The 19066-nt window shown below is 34.6% G+C and overlaps 2 protein-coding genes across 3 annotated transcripts; one reads left to right on the top strand and one right to left on the bottom strand.

Moving 5' to 3' along the window:
• Positions 1 to 541: 541 nt before the first annotated feature.
• LOC113736410 (uncharacterized) lies at positions 542 to 7403 on the bottom strand. Of its 2 annotated transcripts, none has more exons than XM_027263354.2 (5): positions 7123 to 7403; positions 6483 to 6683; positions 6103 to 6342; positions 1875 to 4043; positions 542 to 1490 (listed from the first exon to the last, which is right to left on the bottom strand). In XM_027263354.2, exons 1-5 carry the CDS (start codon positions 7157 to 7159, stop codon positions 811 to 813), a joined length of 3327 nt encoding a protein of 1108 aa, XP_027119155.1. In that variant the 5' UTR covers positions 7160 to 7403; the 3' UTR covers positions 542 to 810. The 2 variants fall into 2 exon arrangements, with proteins under 2 accessions (XP_027119155.1, XP_027119156.1); XM_027263355.2 differs by having other exon boundaries at positions 6483 to 6680.
• Positions 7404 to 14543: 7140 nt separating this feature from the next.
• LOC113736497 (protein TIC 22-like, chloroplastic) lies at positions 14544 to 18792 on the top strand. Its single transcript, XM_027263517.2, has 7 exons — positions 14544 to 15305; positions 15848 to 15922; positions 17045 to 17101; positions 17937 to 17996; positions 18091 to 18168; positions 18362 to 18397; positions 18556 to 18792. Exons 1-7 carry the CDS (start codon positions 14661 to 14663, stop codon positions 18634 to 18636), a joined length of 1032 nt encoding a protein of 343 aa, XP_027119318.2. The 5' UTR covers positions 14544 to 14660; the 3' UTR covers positions 18637 to 18792.
• The last annotated feature ends 274 nt before the right edge of the window (positions 18793 to 19066 follow it).

Raw genomic sequence — 19066 nt, 5'->3', positions numbered from 1 at the left:
GTAATATTGGGACAGCAGATAACTTGTATATGCCAAATTGGAGAATTATCTGATGTCTCATTAGACACGCAAATGTACTTATGTGGTAGCTTATTCATGCCTTAATCCAATCATTTATGTCACGATTGAGACATTTTCTTGTAGTGATTGCATTTTTGTTTTGTTTCTATAGTGTATAGTAATATAGTAGATTTAAAAACACTAGGATTAATGTGCACTATAAACGGAGGAGGATGCTAAGAAACTGCATCTCTTGCTTGCTTATTTAAGATTTAGGCTTGATTAAGTTCTGTCAAATCATCCCCAATCATCTGCCAGGAGGCTAAGTCACCCCAAGTAACGTCTGCTTATTTATCAGTTAGCACTTTCTTGTACAGCATATGGAGGCAAAGGGGAGGTAAGAATGATTTAATTTGCATCTCAATCTCTCAGCATTCCTAAGATGCTGGCAAAATCCAGATCAGACTAATTAAACTCCACCATAACATTGACAAAATAAGCATCGAATTTAGGGGAATTGAACTTAAAGGAGTCAAAGAGCTTTCAGGAAATTATCGTGTAACTCACCTATGCTTTCAAACACAGGAATGCTATAGCTATATACACACACACAAAAGCAGCTGATAGCAATATATGTTCGTAACAAGAGACACCTTATCTAGATTCTACAAGAGCCAGTTTTATGCTAAAGCAGTAATCCCGTAGTTTAGTCAATAGGTACAAAGGATTTCATGTTCAAAGTGATCGAAAAAAGAAAATGATCGAAGTGCCTCCAAGATGATGTCTTGGGGTCAACGCGAGACCAAAGGTTTACACGTCTTGGTGTATGGAAGTGCAGCACACAAATGGTACCCAATATGGTTTTCCCTTCTTTTTTTCTTTCTTGATCTCAACTGGGTATCTTGCTGGGGAATTCCATTCCTTCTCCATGTCCCTCTTGGCAGCATTGTCAACTGGCGTTTCTGATCCCATAATTGAGCCAACAGTAGTCACTGCAGCACCATTGTTCTTCGAGACAGTCTCGTTGCCCTGATTCACAGAAGGAACTTGTTTCTGGTCAGCTGATTTTACCTTTGTTTCAGCTTGAGCTTCGTTCAGAAGATTTTTCAACGGACTGTGCTGCTTCCCTGCATTCCAGTTTGTTACCTTGGCAATAATCTCTTCATTTTTCTTTCTGCCTTCTGATTCATTAACGACATTGGTTAGAGATGGAAACCAGCCAGCCTGTAAAGCTTCAGAATTTGGCTGTTCAGTCTTCTGGATATTATGTGTTTCTGTGGCCACAACTTTCTTGTCATCCTCGACCCGAGATTCAACCAATGTCATGAAAGATGGAGGCTCAAAAGCATCTGACTTGTCAGGATGGCTATCCTGAGACGGAGTTTGCAGCTTTAATGACGTGACCCCAGATTTCTCTGGTCCCTGATTACCAGCTGAAGATAGTGTTTCAGCATCCGCAAGAGCTGCCCCATCTGACTGGGTAGAAAGTACTGTTTCATCCACCAAGAAGTAAGCTTTTGTTTAATCAGCAAAAACAAAACATGAAAAACGTATGCAATCTTGCTAAGCATCATAATGAGGGTCAACATTCCAAACAGCATGAGAGGAAGAGCCAGGCACATATACCATGAACTACACACTTCCGACTTCAGGAATTGACTACCAAGCCTCTGCATGCTCGACACATATACATGGATGCCATTCTGATACTTGCACTCATGTTAACATATTTACTCAATATCGATGCACTTTGCAAGTGAAATAAACGGAAACTTAACAATTAAGCTAAAAATCAAAAACAAAAAGCCATGTGGCACCAACTAGAACAGAGATTGCAATTAAATGATTATTTTGTTATCGCAAGGGAATTGCACCTGATACTGATCCCCAGTTCCCATCCAAACTCTCAGTTCGGCTGCTTGAAACAACGGAGTCATCAACCGCAGAAACGTGTACACTTTCTTTTGTGAGCTTGCCATTGTCTCCATCTAGCAAGGGCTGAGAAATGACTGCATCATTGGTAATTTTGTCTTCAACAGTAGCAGAACTTTGGCTTGATATTGTGGAAGCTACAGGTAAAGCCGCCGCCTCCTTATAATCTTCTAATTTTTTGTCATATGCTCCACCATGATCTTCAGGTTTTAATTGAGAAACTGAACTGGAACTTTGTGTTTCCATCTCCTCAGGATTTTCTGATTGTTCACCTGATGCTACACTGTGGCCGTCAGGACTTAAATCAGGATCCACGACAAATACATCTTCAGACCTTTGTACTTCAGTGCTCTTACCTATTTCAGAAGTGACTGCATCATTGGTAATTTTGTCTTCAACAGTAGCAGAACTTTGGCTTGAGACCGTAGAAGCTACAGGCAAACCTGCTGCCTCCTTATAATCTTCTGATTTTTTGTCAGATGCTCCACCATGATCTTCAGGTTTTAATTGAGAATCTGAACTGGAAATTTGTGTTTCCATCTCCTTAGGATTTTCTGATTGTTCACCTGATGCTACACTATGGCCTTCAGGAATTAAATCAGGATCCACAACAAATACACCTTCAGACCTTTGTACTTCAGTGCTCCTACCTGTTTCAGTTCCTTGTGAGGTTTCCACATCAACTTCAATTGTGCATTTTTTAGAACTCGAAATATTATCTTCGTCCAACAGGTGATCTGTTCCATTTTCTGACCTCACATGATCACTTTTCAAGTTTACATTATCATCAGCAGTTTCAAAGTTACTTAATTTGGTTGTTTGACTGCTGAATTCTTCATCAATGGACGACACAGCACGCATCACATCAGAATGTTCAATTGAGCTTGGTGCTGGAACTCCATCTTGCGATGATTCTTTATCAGTCGGTTTAGGTTGACATCCTTCAATAACCTGTTTTTCAAAACCAGAATTCACTGAAGAACCTTCCAGGCCATTACTTCCAGAGCCTTCTTCACTGATCCCCCTTAACCCAGAAGTATCAACTTCCCCTTGAACAGGTGTTAAAAGGCCTTCTTTCTCAAGACTAGCTTCTGAACAACTAGAATTTAAATTAGAGGTGTGCAACCTTCCAACAGGGACGCTTGAACTGGGACTCGGGACAGACTCAGGCAGGTTGACTTTGTTATCATCTTCCCCAGACCTAGTAACTTCAGCATCCCCTAGATCCACAGGAAAACTGGATCTTAAAACTTTGTAGTCTTTAAAATCTCCAATCATGATCTCAGGATTTTCTACCGCAGGTAAAGTTTCAGCAACTGATACTACATGCACCTCTTTATCCCCTCCTTCCTTCAAATCACAAACCTTAGCCAACTCATCATGACCAACTCGTATTGTATCAGAATCAGCTTCAGCTTGAGTAGTAACTGAAGTATCAGCGCATTTATGAGGCTCAGTTTGAGAGGGGAGATCAACTTTGGTCATCTCAGCCTGTAACACATTAGACAACCCTTTCTCCTGTTCAATAATTTCATTTACGGTGGAAACACTTGTCATCCTAGCTTCCGACTTGTTACTCGGCTCTTTCTCCTGTTCAACAATTTCTTTGACTGCTGCAGCATGTGATATACTTCCATTGGCCTCATGCAACTTAGGTTCCATGGTCACAGTATCTGAAACTTTTCTGTCTGCTTCGTGTTCCTTTGATTCCACTACCACACAACCAGAACTTCCTTCTGCAACATCTAACTTAGATTTACTTAGAGATGCTTCATCTGGAGACTTACTAAGAAGGACTACAGATTCTGTGGAGGATTCAACCTCATTAACACTTTCTTTCACTTGTATATTGGTTTCCGATTTAGAAGAACCGATCTCTTTCTGTTTGCCACTCTCAGCATTTGCAACTAAGTCCTCTGAAATAGTCTCAAATACACTAGGAGAAGAATTGATCTGAAGACCATCTGTTTGTTCAACTCCAAAAGAAACTTCTTCAGCTCTGTTATCACTTGCAGGCTTAGTATTCTCTGACTGGTTAATTACACTTTCAACAACCTCAGCATTGGAGATTTCCCTACCTGTTGTCAAATCATCCAGTTGTTTGGTTGTATCTACAGTGCAAAAACATATTAATGTAGAAAGTTCTGCAGCCAGAGAATATGCCACATAGTAATTTTAAATTGATAAGGGGATCTAGGAGGCAATGAAGTCAAGAGCACAAGATAATACCCACAAAATTGACCTCATCTGTACCAAGAATTAAAAGTTAGCTTAAGGCTGTATTTGATAGCAACAGGAGATGACATGTATTCAAACTAACATACAAATACAACAGGAGAACAACAGGAGAGAACATGTATTTCCAGAAGAATTCAAGCAAGAGAACAACAGAACATACGAATGCAAACATCTCTGGTTTCCAAGAGTTTCAGAGAGGTCAATAAAGAAATAAGATGTTACATGTTTACAACTACACATTCTATATGTACTGACAAATATAAGACGCAGATTTCTGTTTAAAAATCTCGAACCTTACAATAAAGGTGAAATTTCAGTCAGGGACATGATAACTGAAGACGACCAAGAATAACACTAGTTGGATCAGGTTCAGACCAGATATGTGAAACCCAGTAAGGCACAACCATAACATGCTACATCAACAAATGGGTTCGCACATGGATTGACCTTTGTGACATGATTACTTAGATACCTGGATTAAAAGAAACACTGAATAATCGTTGTGTTTAAGAACGTTCCAACTTTTTCAGTCTTATGTTGAAGAGAAATTCTGTATTGGACTACTTAGACATGTTTGATATCTTGCATTCCATTGTTTTAAAATATATGTCAAAACACAAAAAGATGACTAGACATTTGAAATGTTAAAATGTCAAAGCTATGGAACCTATTTACGAGAAATATGGAACCTATTTAGAAAAGCAGAGTAAGTAATAGATAAAAGATGAAATTTGCTTGTCCGGGAACTCAATCACTGCAATATTCTGTTTTCTGTTTTCCTCATAGGTACCATATAGATATTATATTGATTTGAGAAAACAAATTCTATTTCTATACTTGAATAGAGCCTTGCACAGACAAGTCAAAATGGCATTCTTTTATGCACCCTATGCAGATTGCTCCATCATGCCAACATTTAATGCTAAATTTCCAGTGATAAGTCTGAACACTCAAAAAAAATTAATAAAATGCTCTGGCATGCTTTCTTATTATTTATGTTCATACAAAAACCACAATTCGGGGAAAAAAGGGAAAAAAAAAAAAAAGACCAATTTTGCTCATTAATTTCAGTTTATTAATTCTCTGAATCAACAGAAGCATATAAAGCGAGAAATTAACCATGTCCACCAAATATATGGAACAGAGTAACGGGAGCACTATGATACAACTTCCAAAACCAAATTCAAGGAATTTTTAATTGGCTTTTCATGTCTAATGGACCATCTCCTTTTCCACTTATGGTTCCCAGAAATATAACTAAGGCAGGCAAACGTCAAAAGGAAAGGCATATATCAATTTTACCACTAATTCTAGACCTACATCTCCATGAAAAAACAGATTTCAGTTTCAATCAGTAAAAAATCTCAAGTGCCTGATCTGCAACTGCATTAACTCCTCTGTAGCACAAGATACATTTTACATTGGACTCTTTGTTAGCATTACAATGACAAGTACATGATGTGTTCAGAAAGTGACTTTAAAGCCTGTAACATCCTTCCTGACGCCATGCAACACCCCTTCAGCAGCTGGGGGAAAAGAGGGTTCTTCATTTAAAAGAAAGCACACCATTAAGGAGTCGGAGAAAGGCCTTCATTTTCACTCCTATAGTAAACTTTATTAACTTGCAACAATATGAAATTGGAATGCAATAAAACAGAACAATGAAATTACCATAGATGTATTTACATGTTTAATGCTTGAACAATCATAAGAGCGATGTTTGAGACATTACCAAATTAATCAGTGAACTGTAGCAGCTATCCAACTATTTTCTAGTAGATTTGAAGCACAAGTTTAATTACTAACTGTTTATATCGAAACAGTCATTAAATGCATCAGGTACTCATGCAAGAAAGCAGATACAGTTCAAACAAGAGAAACAAAAAAAGAGAAAAAAAGGAAAACAAGGTACCAGTCTAATTAACTGCTTACCATCAGCTCGACAATCCTCAGATTTTTGGCTATCATTTAGCTCATGCACCAGTTCTGCTCCCACAGTGTTATCAACTTCTCTAACACTCTCCAGGCGCTCTTCTATGCTTGGACTAATCCCACTATCCGAAAATTCCGTGACTGCATCTGAAAACACATCATCTTCTGATTTACTTGACTTCAGACCAATACCTGCACCACTCCCAACCTCCTTCACACTTCGTTTCTCCATCTTGGGACCTTAAAAAGTATTATTCTCAAAACACTAAAATAGCGCTAAGCCAAAAATAACAATAATACCAAAAAAAAAAAAGAAATAATACATTTACTAGAATATCAAACTAAATTCTGTGTAAAGAATATATCAATATAATTCTTACTTGGGGTTTTCACAATATCGTCATCAGAAAGATGGTCATCATCAGATACATGGTCAATTTCTGAGTCAACTAGTTTATAACCTTCAACCTTTCCACAAACCCTTTTGTGGGCTCTTCTATGTTTGGCACTGGGATGTGGATTTGGGAAAGGCCAACCACACTTGTGGCACAAATGAACCCCATGCCCCTCGTGCCCTCCTGCTGCAATAATTAATCATCAAGAAATGTAGAAAACTTTAATATTATCATATGATAAAACCCTTTTTTCACACTAACCAGAACATAATTATACTACTAGTGAAAACAAGCAAGGAAAAACATGTTTCAGCATTTCAAGAAAAGAACAAAATCATCACTCAGACAGCAAGAAAAGTAAAATACACAAGTAAAGGCAGCAAAATTACACAAATTTGTGTGTGTTGTGCGTGTAAATAAATATATTATACTTCACCAAGTAAACTAAAAGAGCAGGATCAAGAAAACCCAACTGAAGAAAGTAAAACCAAAAAGAAGAAAGAAAGAAATTCTTGAAATACACGGCAAGACTTTAGCAAGAAACAGAGCAACCGATGTATCAAAAAAAGCAAGGACTTTTAGACAAGTATGACAAAAACCCATGTCGGAAAAGAGAGTAACAAACCTGATGAAGGGGTTTTTTTGTGATCTTGAACATCCATAATGGTAGAAAAATTCAGAGGAGAGAGAGACACACACAGAAAGACTGAGACTTTGTGTCCTGTGTGAAAGGCAGTTGATAGAATGAAGAATGGGAAATGTATTGAGAGAGAGAGAGAGAGAGACTGTGTGTGTGCGTGTGAGTGTGTGTGTGTGTTCTGTGGAAGACTGGTGGAATGTATCAGGACCTTGAGAGAGAGAGACGGGGAGAGAGTGAGAGTGTAAGAAAGACAGGTGATGAAAGAAAGAAGGGATAGCATGTGAGTATTATCAATCAGTTACCACTCACTATTTCCATTTCTTTATTTATCTTTTTTTTTTGTTTTATATTAGGTAATAAAATTCTTTTGAGAAAATATCCAGAAGGAAAATAGAGGGAAAAAAAGATAAAAAGAAGAAGGAAAAAATAAAATAGAAACAAATTCAACAAAGGTGGACTGCGGAATAGTCCATGATAAAATGCCAATAGGAAATTTGCACGTGGCAACTGTATGTTTCTAGACACTCTTGCCCCTATCCTGTACCTTGAGTTGTTCATACCATAGAAATTAACGGATTTAAGATGGAAAGATATGAATTTAGCTCTAATTTAGGATAGAACGATGTATATTTATTCTGTTTTATCTTCTAGTATTTTGTTTTTCTCGCAAACGATTCATTTGTTGTTATATATTTTTTTTTAATAATGAAGAGAAGCAAACGTGTTTTGATGTTTTCTATGAAAATTGTGGGTTTGTTTGGATAGAGTATTATTTGAAATATTTTTGAAATAATTACTGTAACACTTTTTTGTAATTTGATGTATGTGAGATAAAAAAGTGACTGGGAATGTAAAAAGATGGGTTGAAAAATGTGTTTATAATGCAAGTGAAATATTTTTTGGAATAATTTGCTATCCAAAAAACCTGTAGTTATTTTTACGAACCAAAGTTAATCTCATTATTGTGGTTATTTTTAGGGGTCAAACCTAATCAAATAATTATTACGTTCCAAAAATACTTCTAGTACTAATTCTGATAGATATATTGCTATAATTAAGTTGAATAAGCGATAGTCACTTTATACAATTTTTTCATGAAGAATTTTATTAAGCTTTTAAATATTCATAATAAGACAATGGAACAAAAAAATCTTTGAATGTTTAACAACTTTAAGACAAAACAAATGGATCCATTTGATATTATCACACTCTTTATATAGCTGTCTTTTTGACATGGCATATGCATGTGCAAATTACTAGTATAATTTTTTGCTTAACTAATTCTAATAATTTAATTTAAACAAAATCAAGAATTTAGATCAGCTACTTAACAGAATTTGGGACTAACACATGATTAATTAACTTATAATTTTGCTTATTTCCTCTTAACAAAGTGTATAACCAAAACCAATTCCCTTGTTATCTTTTTCTTTTTTCCTTTGGCCCTCTTTCTTATTTCTTTTCTTCAATAAAAGAACAAATTTAAATACCATAGGGCCACAAGATTTTTTTTTTTGTCAAAAAGGGCCACAAGATATTGAGAATTTTTTATTTTTGGATCTTTTGGTCAAGAATACAAGAAGTCATTAACATACCTGTCAATTATCAAATACTCCCTCCATCCCACTTTGATTGTCCTGTTTTCCTTTTTCGTCTGTCCTAATTTGTAGTTCACTTTCCAATTGAAGAATGTAGTTGTATTTTAATTTTTCTAAAATACCCTTATTCAATGTAAGTTGTTGTTACTATAAACCTACCCCATTTAATGAGAGTTGATTCTTTTTTTACCATCAATTCAAGTTCCCATAAAGTTATACTCCAATTAATGTGAGGGTATTTTAGGAAAATAGCTATCTAAATTGATTGTTCCAATAAAGTTAACTATTTTTTCTTAAATTGTGTGAAAAAAAAATCAAGACTATCAAAGTGGGACAAGGGAGCAACATTTACCACATCTGTTGCTGGTGCATTAATTCTTAAATTCCAGGGAATGATAACCTTACCTGACCGTGACAATCGTTAGGCCTTGTTTGGATAGTATTTTTCTCCAAAAAACTTCTACATTTTTCTTAAATATATTTCTTAATCATCTTTTTATCTGATATAAATCAAATCATTATCGTATATTTTTTTTATAAAAATTCCAAAAATAGCAATTCAAACAAGGTTAGACTACCAATTCCAATACAGACACACACAGATATTAAACTAATTCACACTAAGGACAAAAAAAGTTTCTTGAAGTGTCCTCTTTCACAAATTTTGTGCACTGTGACAAAATTACGTCACTGCTGAAGCCATTTAGCAACCCTTTAATGCCCTATATTTTGAGGTCTTGGTCAACCAGGTCCATCACAGGCTTAGCATCTAAGGGACAGAGATATGATGCAGAATAAAAAAGACTACTAATTTTATAAAAAAGACAAAAAGTACTTGCATTACACTAACATAAAGTTATGAAGAATTGTATATAAAAGTAGGTATAAACTAATCCATTTCTTTAACACAAGAAGACATGTAGTGAATGTGACACTAGGAATTGTTTTAACTTCTTGTTGGTGGCACTTTTTTGCATGTTTATGGATAATGACAATACTTTACCATCAAAAATAAAATGCTGATTTAAATGAAGATTCATGAACAAAAGAAAAATTCTTGTATACCATTATGCTTACATGTGTAAAGTTAATGAATCATTAAATGAATAAATTAGTTGTACTAGACAATGTTTAAGGGTTGGTAAATGTGAAGCTATGATTTTTTTCAAGCTTCTTGATGATGACATTCTTGTTGTTTTCAGAACAGCTAGCATGAAATAGTAAAGAATAATCTTTATGGTGATGATAATTATGAACTGATAATCCTTGTATTTTCCACACCATTTGGTAATGATGGAAGCAGACATTTTTGAAGGAAAACTTAACATAAGAGATACATTAAATATATTGCCAATAATTCTGGGAATATAAGTGTGTGAGTAGAGAAATGCACTTTTTATTTTTATTTTCTATAAGTGAGAGCTTTGAACACAAGCTTTCGTATTTTACAATTTTTCCTATCTTGTCATCCCATCTAACCCTTCCTCGATAGAGAAATGCACCTGCACTAAATATAAACTATCTTTAATATAAAAAAATATATACTCAATGAATTTTAGATTTATTGAAGATTTGCATTTATACTGCTATAATATGGAAACACCTATATATAGACTAAATATTTATACTGCACTAAATATAGACTATCTTTAATATAAAAATATATATACTCAATGAATTTTAGATTAATTGAAGATTTACATTTATACTGCTATAATATGGAAACATCTATTCTAAATGCTATTGTTTAGACAATTTTTATCTTCTACATCACTTCAAATTTTGCTAAGTACAACATTATGAAGGGAACATAAGGTGATCAAGCAATTACTTGAATAAAATCTAGTTGATAGCTAGATGGAAAGTAATTAAACTTTACAAGCATAATGAAAAAGATTAAAAAAAAACGGTAATCTAAGTTGATCTAACCATTTTTAGCAGCATGCAAGTAATCATTTTCATCACCTTGAAAATTTCACATTAAATTTCACAATTCAATATTCAAATGTATAGCCCCTGGCTCCTCCGCGCTTCTTAAATCTCATCATTCCTCTACTGGAAAATTTATTTTGAAAAGACTTTTTAAAAAGTCTTTTCAAAATCTTATGAAATAGAAAAACAAATTAATTTTCTATACACTGATAAGGTATATACTTTCACCGTTAAATATATGATATATAATCTTAATTTAAATTTCAATTTCAATTTTTCATATGCATCATACATTTAATCATAATAATATATATATACTCTCAGTATATATAATATTAACTCAAAGAATGGACAAACAATTAGTGGGAATTTCTTTTTCCTTTTTCACCATTTGGCTATTGCAAAAGCGTAGGGCCAAAATCGAAAGAAACAAAAGCTTAAGGATGGCCCAAGGAATGACTTTACACAGGCCCACTCAACGACTTTTGTCCGACCGTATATAGCTATCACGTGTTTGAAAAGCTTCATTTTATTGCTTCCTTTTGGTGTCACCAACCGCTAAGGCCCTCACAAATGTATAATTTGGAATTCGGATGTCTGATCGTGCACCGGACAAATTAATAATGCTACTAGAATTGCAAGTCCGAGATAGTTTAACTTGCTATTAGAATGATGATGTGTTGGACGATTTTTAACCATCCCGTAATGAAATTTGTTTTTTATATATATGAAAAAAATTGATAGGACTACATGATTTGATATGATTATCACCTCAAGAAAAATAAATAGGTTCTCGAGAATTGTAATGAATAATTGTAGGAGATAATTCGAGGCTAAGATCTCCCTATCTAAATTTGGTAAGGTGAAGATTGAAATTTGGAGAAATTCTAAAGATTTGATAAGATTGTTGGGTGAACAATATCCATTATAGGATTTCCAATTTTAGTAGTTGTGACTACCATTTTAATGTTGTTTACATTATTATTATGCATGTATAATTGGTACTAATAATTATTGAAATCTCCAAACCAAAGTTGCTCTCTGGTCAGCCATTTGTCGTTTTCAACTGCCTGAAGTATTATGGTACTAACATGCGGTAACAAAAATGTACCAACAAACCAAATGCAAAGCCCCTTGTGCATTCTAGTTTCGTGTTTGGCAACTCTTGTTGAGGGCCTATTTGGGGTTGCTGTAATTTATTGAAAAGTATTTCGCCAATAAAATATCTAATAAATTTATTTATTAACTACTTAAGTGCTTTTATGTATATTATTTGGATATATAGTTTAATAAGTACTTGTTATATTGGATAATCTGTAATTTAAATTTTTTAAATTTAATGTTTTATTTTCTAAAATACAAAATATATTCTAAAAGCATTAAATTTGAGTTTTTGTTATAAGTATTTTTAACACAAAAAACTCTACTCCTGATTTCATGGGATGATATTTATCAAACGTTTCAAAAGTACTTTTAGCACTTAATAGTGTTTTTTTTACTAAAAGTACAAAAGTACCGTAACCCTAAACGGGATCTAAAATATGTTCATAAGCTTTTCAGAGTAAACTTTTTTCAGCCATGATTGCTAAAGGTTAATATTGCAGCATTCTCTTTGACAAATGTATTGCAGACTAACTTATTTCATACTTGCAACGAAGTGGGATTTCTGCTTTAGCTATAAGAACATATAGGAGTAATAAATTTGTTATATATATATATATATATATATATATATAAAAGAAGTAATAAATTTATCTTAGGAAATGTTAAAGGCATTCCCCTTATGACTTGTACTCTTTTTGACCTGCTGAGTGTGTAAATTGGCTAAAAATATTGCAACTCATTAAATATTTCTTTTATTCCACACATAGTGGAAAAAGGTATAAGAGAAGTGTCATTAACAAATAAGAGATTCTATTAACATTTTTCATTATCTTCTAAAAGCTCTTTGATTTTGTTCTATTATTCTATCATGTACTTCACAGCAATAACTTACCAAATTTTTGTTCTCTCAATTATATTTTGGATAAACTAACTAGAATATTTTTTTAGAAATCATATTGCAAACATAATAAACATTACCGTTGGTTATCTAAGATATTGATTTCCTATTTGAGGGTTTGTGTTTTTCCACTTAGCATTCTGGACGACATTGTTATGTTAAACACAAAGCTTGTACAAAATAAAAAAGACTAAATTTGGCCAGTAATGCTATTTTATTCTAAAGATATAGAGCCGTTTAGATTACTATTTTCTGAAGTTTTTGTAGAAAAATGTACTATAGCAATTTAATGTATGTATGGTGAAAAGCTGATTGAGAAATGGATTCACAGAAAACGTATAAATATTTTGGGGAAAAATGCAATTTACAATCGGATTTTAAGACCGATGCTCAACATTGTTTGTTGCCATCATGCATTCTCTCAGTACTGATTTATGAAACTAGAGATCAAGAATGAAATGGAAAAGTCCCACTAGAGAAAGCAATAATTGGATCCATAGTTTGTGATCATATGACCATGACCAAAATCTGTATCTTAATATTCAGAATGAGCCCAAATGAGAAAAATAGACCGAGTAGAAGATTACAGATCTTGTTGTGGTCCAGCTTACATGGGTAAAACAGTCCAACTTCTTGATAGGCTGCAAAACTGTAATTGCCAGTATGGAGCTAGAGCAAATTTGCTTAACTGACAGCATTACCCTCCAGAGTTCACCTCAATTACTCAAAGTCAAATACAGAATTCAGATGGACTTCACAGTTGCTAGTTGTTCCTAGAAAATTTTATGGTTTTTTTTTTGTTCCATTCCCTCAACTTGTATTTCTCACTAAAGATAATAATTTAAAATTTAAATATTTAACCATGTTTAATCTAAGGATTAATAATGTTTCATTCAACATCCGACGGTGAATTTCGTTTATGAGTATGATATTCAAAATGAACTGTAAAACCTTCTGTTATTCTTAATTTAAATAAAATAAACTCTCTAAAAACTTCAACTGGTTTGTCCTAACTTTAACAAGGATAATCTAGGTATTAGGTGAAAATCGCTCCAATGGGAAACCTTTTACTTTGATAATATCGTTAGCCATCGTTAATGCATTCTTCAACATCCTTGGTACTAAATACTAAAATTTCAAAATTCATGTTAATTATATTATTGTAGATTTGGATCCTAACTTCCAATCTTATGCTGATAGCACTTATCATGTAAATGCGCACATTACAACTAGGCACTTCCTCAAAATTACCATCACTTTTGCAAAAAGTTAAACTACAAGGTCCTTCTTAACAAGTTGCCCCATTAGCCAAAGTATATACTTTTCAAAGAAACACAAGTATCTTAAAAAAAAAAAGAAAAAAAAGAAACACCAATATTTTGTTTTTAAAGGAAAAGATGCAGATACGAGTATTTTTTTTCCAAAGGAACATGAGCTCGATATGGACAGAATTATATAGAAGCAGTAGAATTTGATTTTAGGAAAAAAGAAAGTTGAAAACATAAATTTCATACAAACAAATTTGATCAAATAATATCCCTAAAATATGTAGGTTTGTCTTGATTGCCAATTTTTTGGAAAAATTTTGTCTTATTACATGATAAATGTGTTCTTGAATTACTTTTTTATTTTAAATTTTTATTACTTATTTTTTTATTTCACATATATTACACATTACCGTACATACTATTTTCATTATTATTAAAAAAAATTCTAACGAATCTTCCAATTTCTATCCAAATATATTTCTTATCATTAATAAACACATGCTAACACTTTCCTTCCAATATTTTCTGAACAATCCATGTGTAAATTTTGGGGAAAAAAACAAAAGGAAAAAATAAACTTCTCTCAGTTTGCAAAAGCTTAAAATTCTTCTCTTCCAACAGACTCCTCAGCACTCTACACCAAAACCCTTCCAAACCCCTCAAAATTCATCAAACCCCTCAAAATTCCATATCCCCAGTTCCGATATACCCAGGAAAAAACCAATGAATTTCTTCAAAACCAAAGCCCCACCACCAGCACCACCTCCAGCACCGCCGCTGCCACCATCACCATCACCACCATCTCTCCACCTCCTCAACCAAGCCTTCACCTCTCTGCAAACCCATGTCTCCAACTTCGTCCACCATTCTCCCCTCCCCTTCCCTCTCCCCACCGTCACCAATTCCCCAGCACCACCAGCGCCTCTTCACCACCTCAACCAAGTGTTCAATTCCTTCCAATCCCATTTCTCCAACTTCCTGCACCACTCTCCCTTCCCTTTCCCCCTCCCCACCACCGCAGGCTCTTCTCCTAAGAATCCCTCTTGGGCCAGAGTTTCTGATAGTACAACCCCATCTCCTTCTCCTCCTTCTTCTTCCTCTGATACTGGAATTACTAATTCTGATGCTAAAAGTAGGAATCTTGCTATAAGTACAGAGGTTATTGAGGAGCGTTTAACCGGGGTCCCTGTCTATGCTCTCAGCAATTCTTCTGAGGAATTTGTGTTGGTTTCTGGTGAAAATACGGGGAGAAATCTTGGCTTGTTCTGCTTCAATGAAGCTGATGCTAAAGCCCTTCTTCACCAGATGCAGTCCATGGATCCCTCTATGCGTGATGGCTCCAAAGTTGTTGCTGTAGCTCTCAATAAGGTCCGAAGAAAATCCGTAAATTAAGTAAAAATAGGTCTTTTTGGATACTTACTTGGTTAATTTGATGAATGCTTATTCTCAGTTGTGTGTATTATATGCCTGCTTTAGTCATTATGAGGAAATTGCTAATGATACATGTATATCTGGATAAGAACTAGCTTCATGATGTTTGATGTTTGTGGTAAACAGGGTGATCATCAACGTTTTGGTGTTGGATGTTGTTTATCATGTGCCTACTTAGTGAATAATGGAGGACAAGTGTAATTGGTTACATGTAATTAAGGCGATAGCATACGAACTAGCTTTTCTGCTTCGTAGGATTCTTGATAGAATATGCAATGATCAAAGTCTTGGTGTTTGACACTGTTGAAATGGTATGTTATGTGGTCTTGGAGAAAGTTTGATGGATGTTTGATTTAAAGATGACTAGGCGGGTTTCTTTATATGGATATTTATTGAAGCACGAAAGTGCATTTCTTTTATTCGTAACCAAGTGGTGAAATGCTAGAGACTGGAGCCTGATGGAGTGAATTGCGTTGCAGGTATTTCAGCTTAAAGTTGATGGGGTAGCTTTTAGGTTGATACCAGAGGCGTCTCAAGTGCAGAATGCAATAAAGGTAAAGAATTTTGCAGTATGAACGAATTTAATAAAAATAAAGTTATTCTTCTGTTTTTTATTTTATTTTATTTTATTTTGCAGTAAATTCACTGTATATATGAGTCAAACTTGATTGTTGAGTTATGATTTGTATTCTGAGTTCTTTTTTTCAGAATGGCAATGTTGTCTAATTTCCAAGTGGTTTGTGTTGTATGTTATCATTGGAAAATGAAGGGTTCAGAAACATCACATTTTGGTTGAAAGCTGAAACTCCAAATCGTGCATTTTTTTTTTTTTTATTAAATGTACATATGAAATGGTTGGGGGGAGGGGGAGGGTTGGGTTGGGTTGGGTTGGGTGATAAGGTGGGGGGAATTGTAAGTAGGAGGTCCTGGGTTCAAGACCTCCCATGAAAAAAAATATGAAATGGTTTTCTTTTTCTTTTTACAAGCAATGGTGGCATATCTGGAGATAAGCTCTTCTGGTCAATTTGGCTTTCTCACAATAAATGGGTGCCTTGCATCTTTTTTGATCTTCTATGATGTTAATTAACAATCAGCAATAGAATTTTGTGGGAGACAACAGTAAAATTCTATGCATGCGTGGTTTGCCAAGAGTGGCTCTATGCTGATCTTGTCTCTCTTCTAGTTTATGTTGTTGTCCTGTAGCAATGGTGAAATATTTCGAGTTTGTTTATGCGTAATACATCCAGGAGACTTGAAAAAATTTAATAAACTGAAAATAAAATTGAGAAACATGAGTGATATCTATGTTAATTTTGAATATGAGAAAGCAAGTTGGAAAATTGTTGTCCTTCTTCCTTTAGTGCTATATAAATATTAACTCTGAATATAAGAAGTATTGTCAGTAAATTGTTGGCCTTCTTCCTTTGCTGCTGTATAAGATATTGAGGAACGGCTTATGTCTAGAGTTTAAAAAGTCCATGAACAAAAGTGCACCCTAATTTTATGCACCTCCAAGTAAAATTGAACCACACACTTGGATGTAGGCCATTAGTTTTGGCCTAAATTAAGTTTAGTGCAAATACTACGTCCAGCACATCAATTAATTACGTACGAATTCTGTTGCTAACTGGAGGTATGGAATGTTTAATCTAATTTCACTTATGCTTTATCTGTAGGAAAGGAAGAAGTCTGGTGCATATGATGAGAGCTTTTTCGGGGTTCCAGTTTTCCAGGTTTAACCCTTTGTAGTAATAGATAATTTTCTTTCCCACTTTTCTGGCTCTTACTTGCACCCAAACTCACTGACACTTTTTTTCTTTTTCTCCCCACAACAGCAGTACCTCTCTCTCTTAATTCATTTATTTTTATTTTTATTTATTTAAAAGCCGGAAAGTTTGGGTGGCAGCATCTATTGGTTCGAGTTAATTTTTGTCTCAACTGATTTTCCTTCTTAGTGCTACAATCATAGTGTTAGCATGTGAATTGGAGTTTTTGATGTGTTCTCAAGGAGAAAATATTAATTGGTTGATAAGTTGTTAAATTAGAAGAATTTGTCCATTTAGCAAGAAACCTGAAAACAAAGGGTTCTGGATTGGGCAGTAATGATGATTCATGATGGAAATTCAATTTAAGATGGTTTTGCGTATTGTCAAGTTTAATGATTGTTCATATTTCTTGGTTGATATGTTTTTTTCTTCTGGAATGCTGTTGGCATTGTCTTTTTTTTTGGTTAAACTCTCCAATTAGGAAATTCTCAAACCTTGAAAACAAGGATGAACGATGAGATATTGTTTCTGGACTCACCGTTAAGCACTTTGCTTTGGTTAGGATCTGTTGAACTCGTGCATATATGTTCTTTACTAATGTATGATGACAGCAATATAGATGACAGACGTGTGCTTGAAAGATTTGCTCCGGTGGTATTAACAAGACTTGTTCGACTGATCCCATGCTGCTCGTAAACTACTAATGGTTAAAATATGGTCTATAATTGTAGGCAATTCTCAGTCTGCTCATCAATATGTGGTGTGAATGATTTTAACTTCTCTAAAATGTGGTGGTTTACAGTCAAAAAGCTTGATTCTGAGGACCCAAGACAAGAGATATCGCCCTGTCTTTTTTAGGAAGGTTAGCTGTTAGTTAAATTTATCATTTGGATGCCCAGTGTCATTCTTCCATTCTGTATGACTGTGGCTTTTTCCCCTTCTTTGCTATTGTGTAGGAGGACTTGATAAAATCCCTGAATTGTGCAACTCGTTATGAGAGATTGAATCCTGCTTTTAGAGAGGGAGAAATTCAGGTAAAGTTTTTGGATGCATCAACTATTATCAGCAAGTATAAGAGTACTTGAGCGTCTCTAAGTTTGGTGTCTGTATATGTAAACAATCACCTAAAATATTACCAATTTTGCATTAGATAGTAGTGTCCATTCTATGTCAAAACTTTAGACATGTCCATGCTTCAAGATACCAACTTTTGACTTGATCTTGTAGGTTGCTGTTTTTGAAGATATAATACGAGGGATGAAGGTAAGAAAATCTTGTCGGTATACTCCGAAGTTGAATGTTTCACCCTCAAGGGTTTGCTAATATATTCTGACTTCTGCTTATTGTTACCTGTATTTCAGCATTTTTTCTTTGGATTTCATGAACAGAAATTTGAGTTAACACATAAATCAATAATGCAGGATGACTCATCTTCGAAGTGGGATGATGTTGTTTTCATACCTCCTGGTTTTGATGTTGCTACTGGTCAATCCCGTCGATAGGCAAGCTGCAAATGGTACCTGTGGAGGTCATCAGTACCTGTTTCAACTCTCAATGGATCACCCAAGTGGCAACAGGGTTGGTATGCCATAGTTTCAGTTAGTTATGCTTTATCAGCCTCTGTGGTGTTCCCGTAGTTATGTTCCAGTGCAACTCCCTTGTCCTTGCCTTGGTATCTCTTTTGACATCCTTGAGGCCTTGATGATCTGTATTTGGGTGGTAATTTGATTCTTAGAGATGTGATTGTCAGAAGAGAAGATGATGTTGTAATTTGACACTGTTAACAGTTCAACGTGGGTAGATGTAAATTAGCTCATGGTATAATATCACATATGAAGTTTAATGGAATAATAGTGATTTTCCCTTTCCTGGTTACTAATTTTGAACTCATGGAGCTATACATAAATTTGCTTCCTCTTAGAGGGTTGGGAG

Source organism: Coffea arabica, chromosome 3e (genome assembly GCF_036785885.1).
Source record: "Coffea arabica cultivar ET-39 chromosome 3e, Coffea Arabica ET-39 HiFi, whole genome shotgun sequence".
NCBI classification, from domain to species: domain Eukaryota; kingdom Viridiplantae; phylum Streptophyta; class Magnoliopsida; order Gentianales; family Rubiaceae; genus Coffea; species Coffea arabica.
The sequence above is the reverse complement of the archived record's forward strand: the minus strand, read 5'-3'. Positions and strand labels throughout refer to the sequence as shown.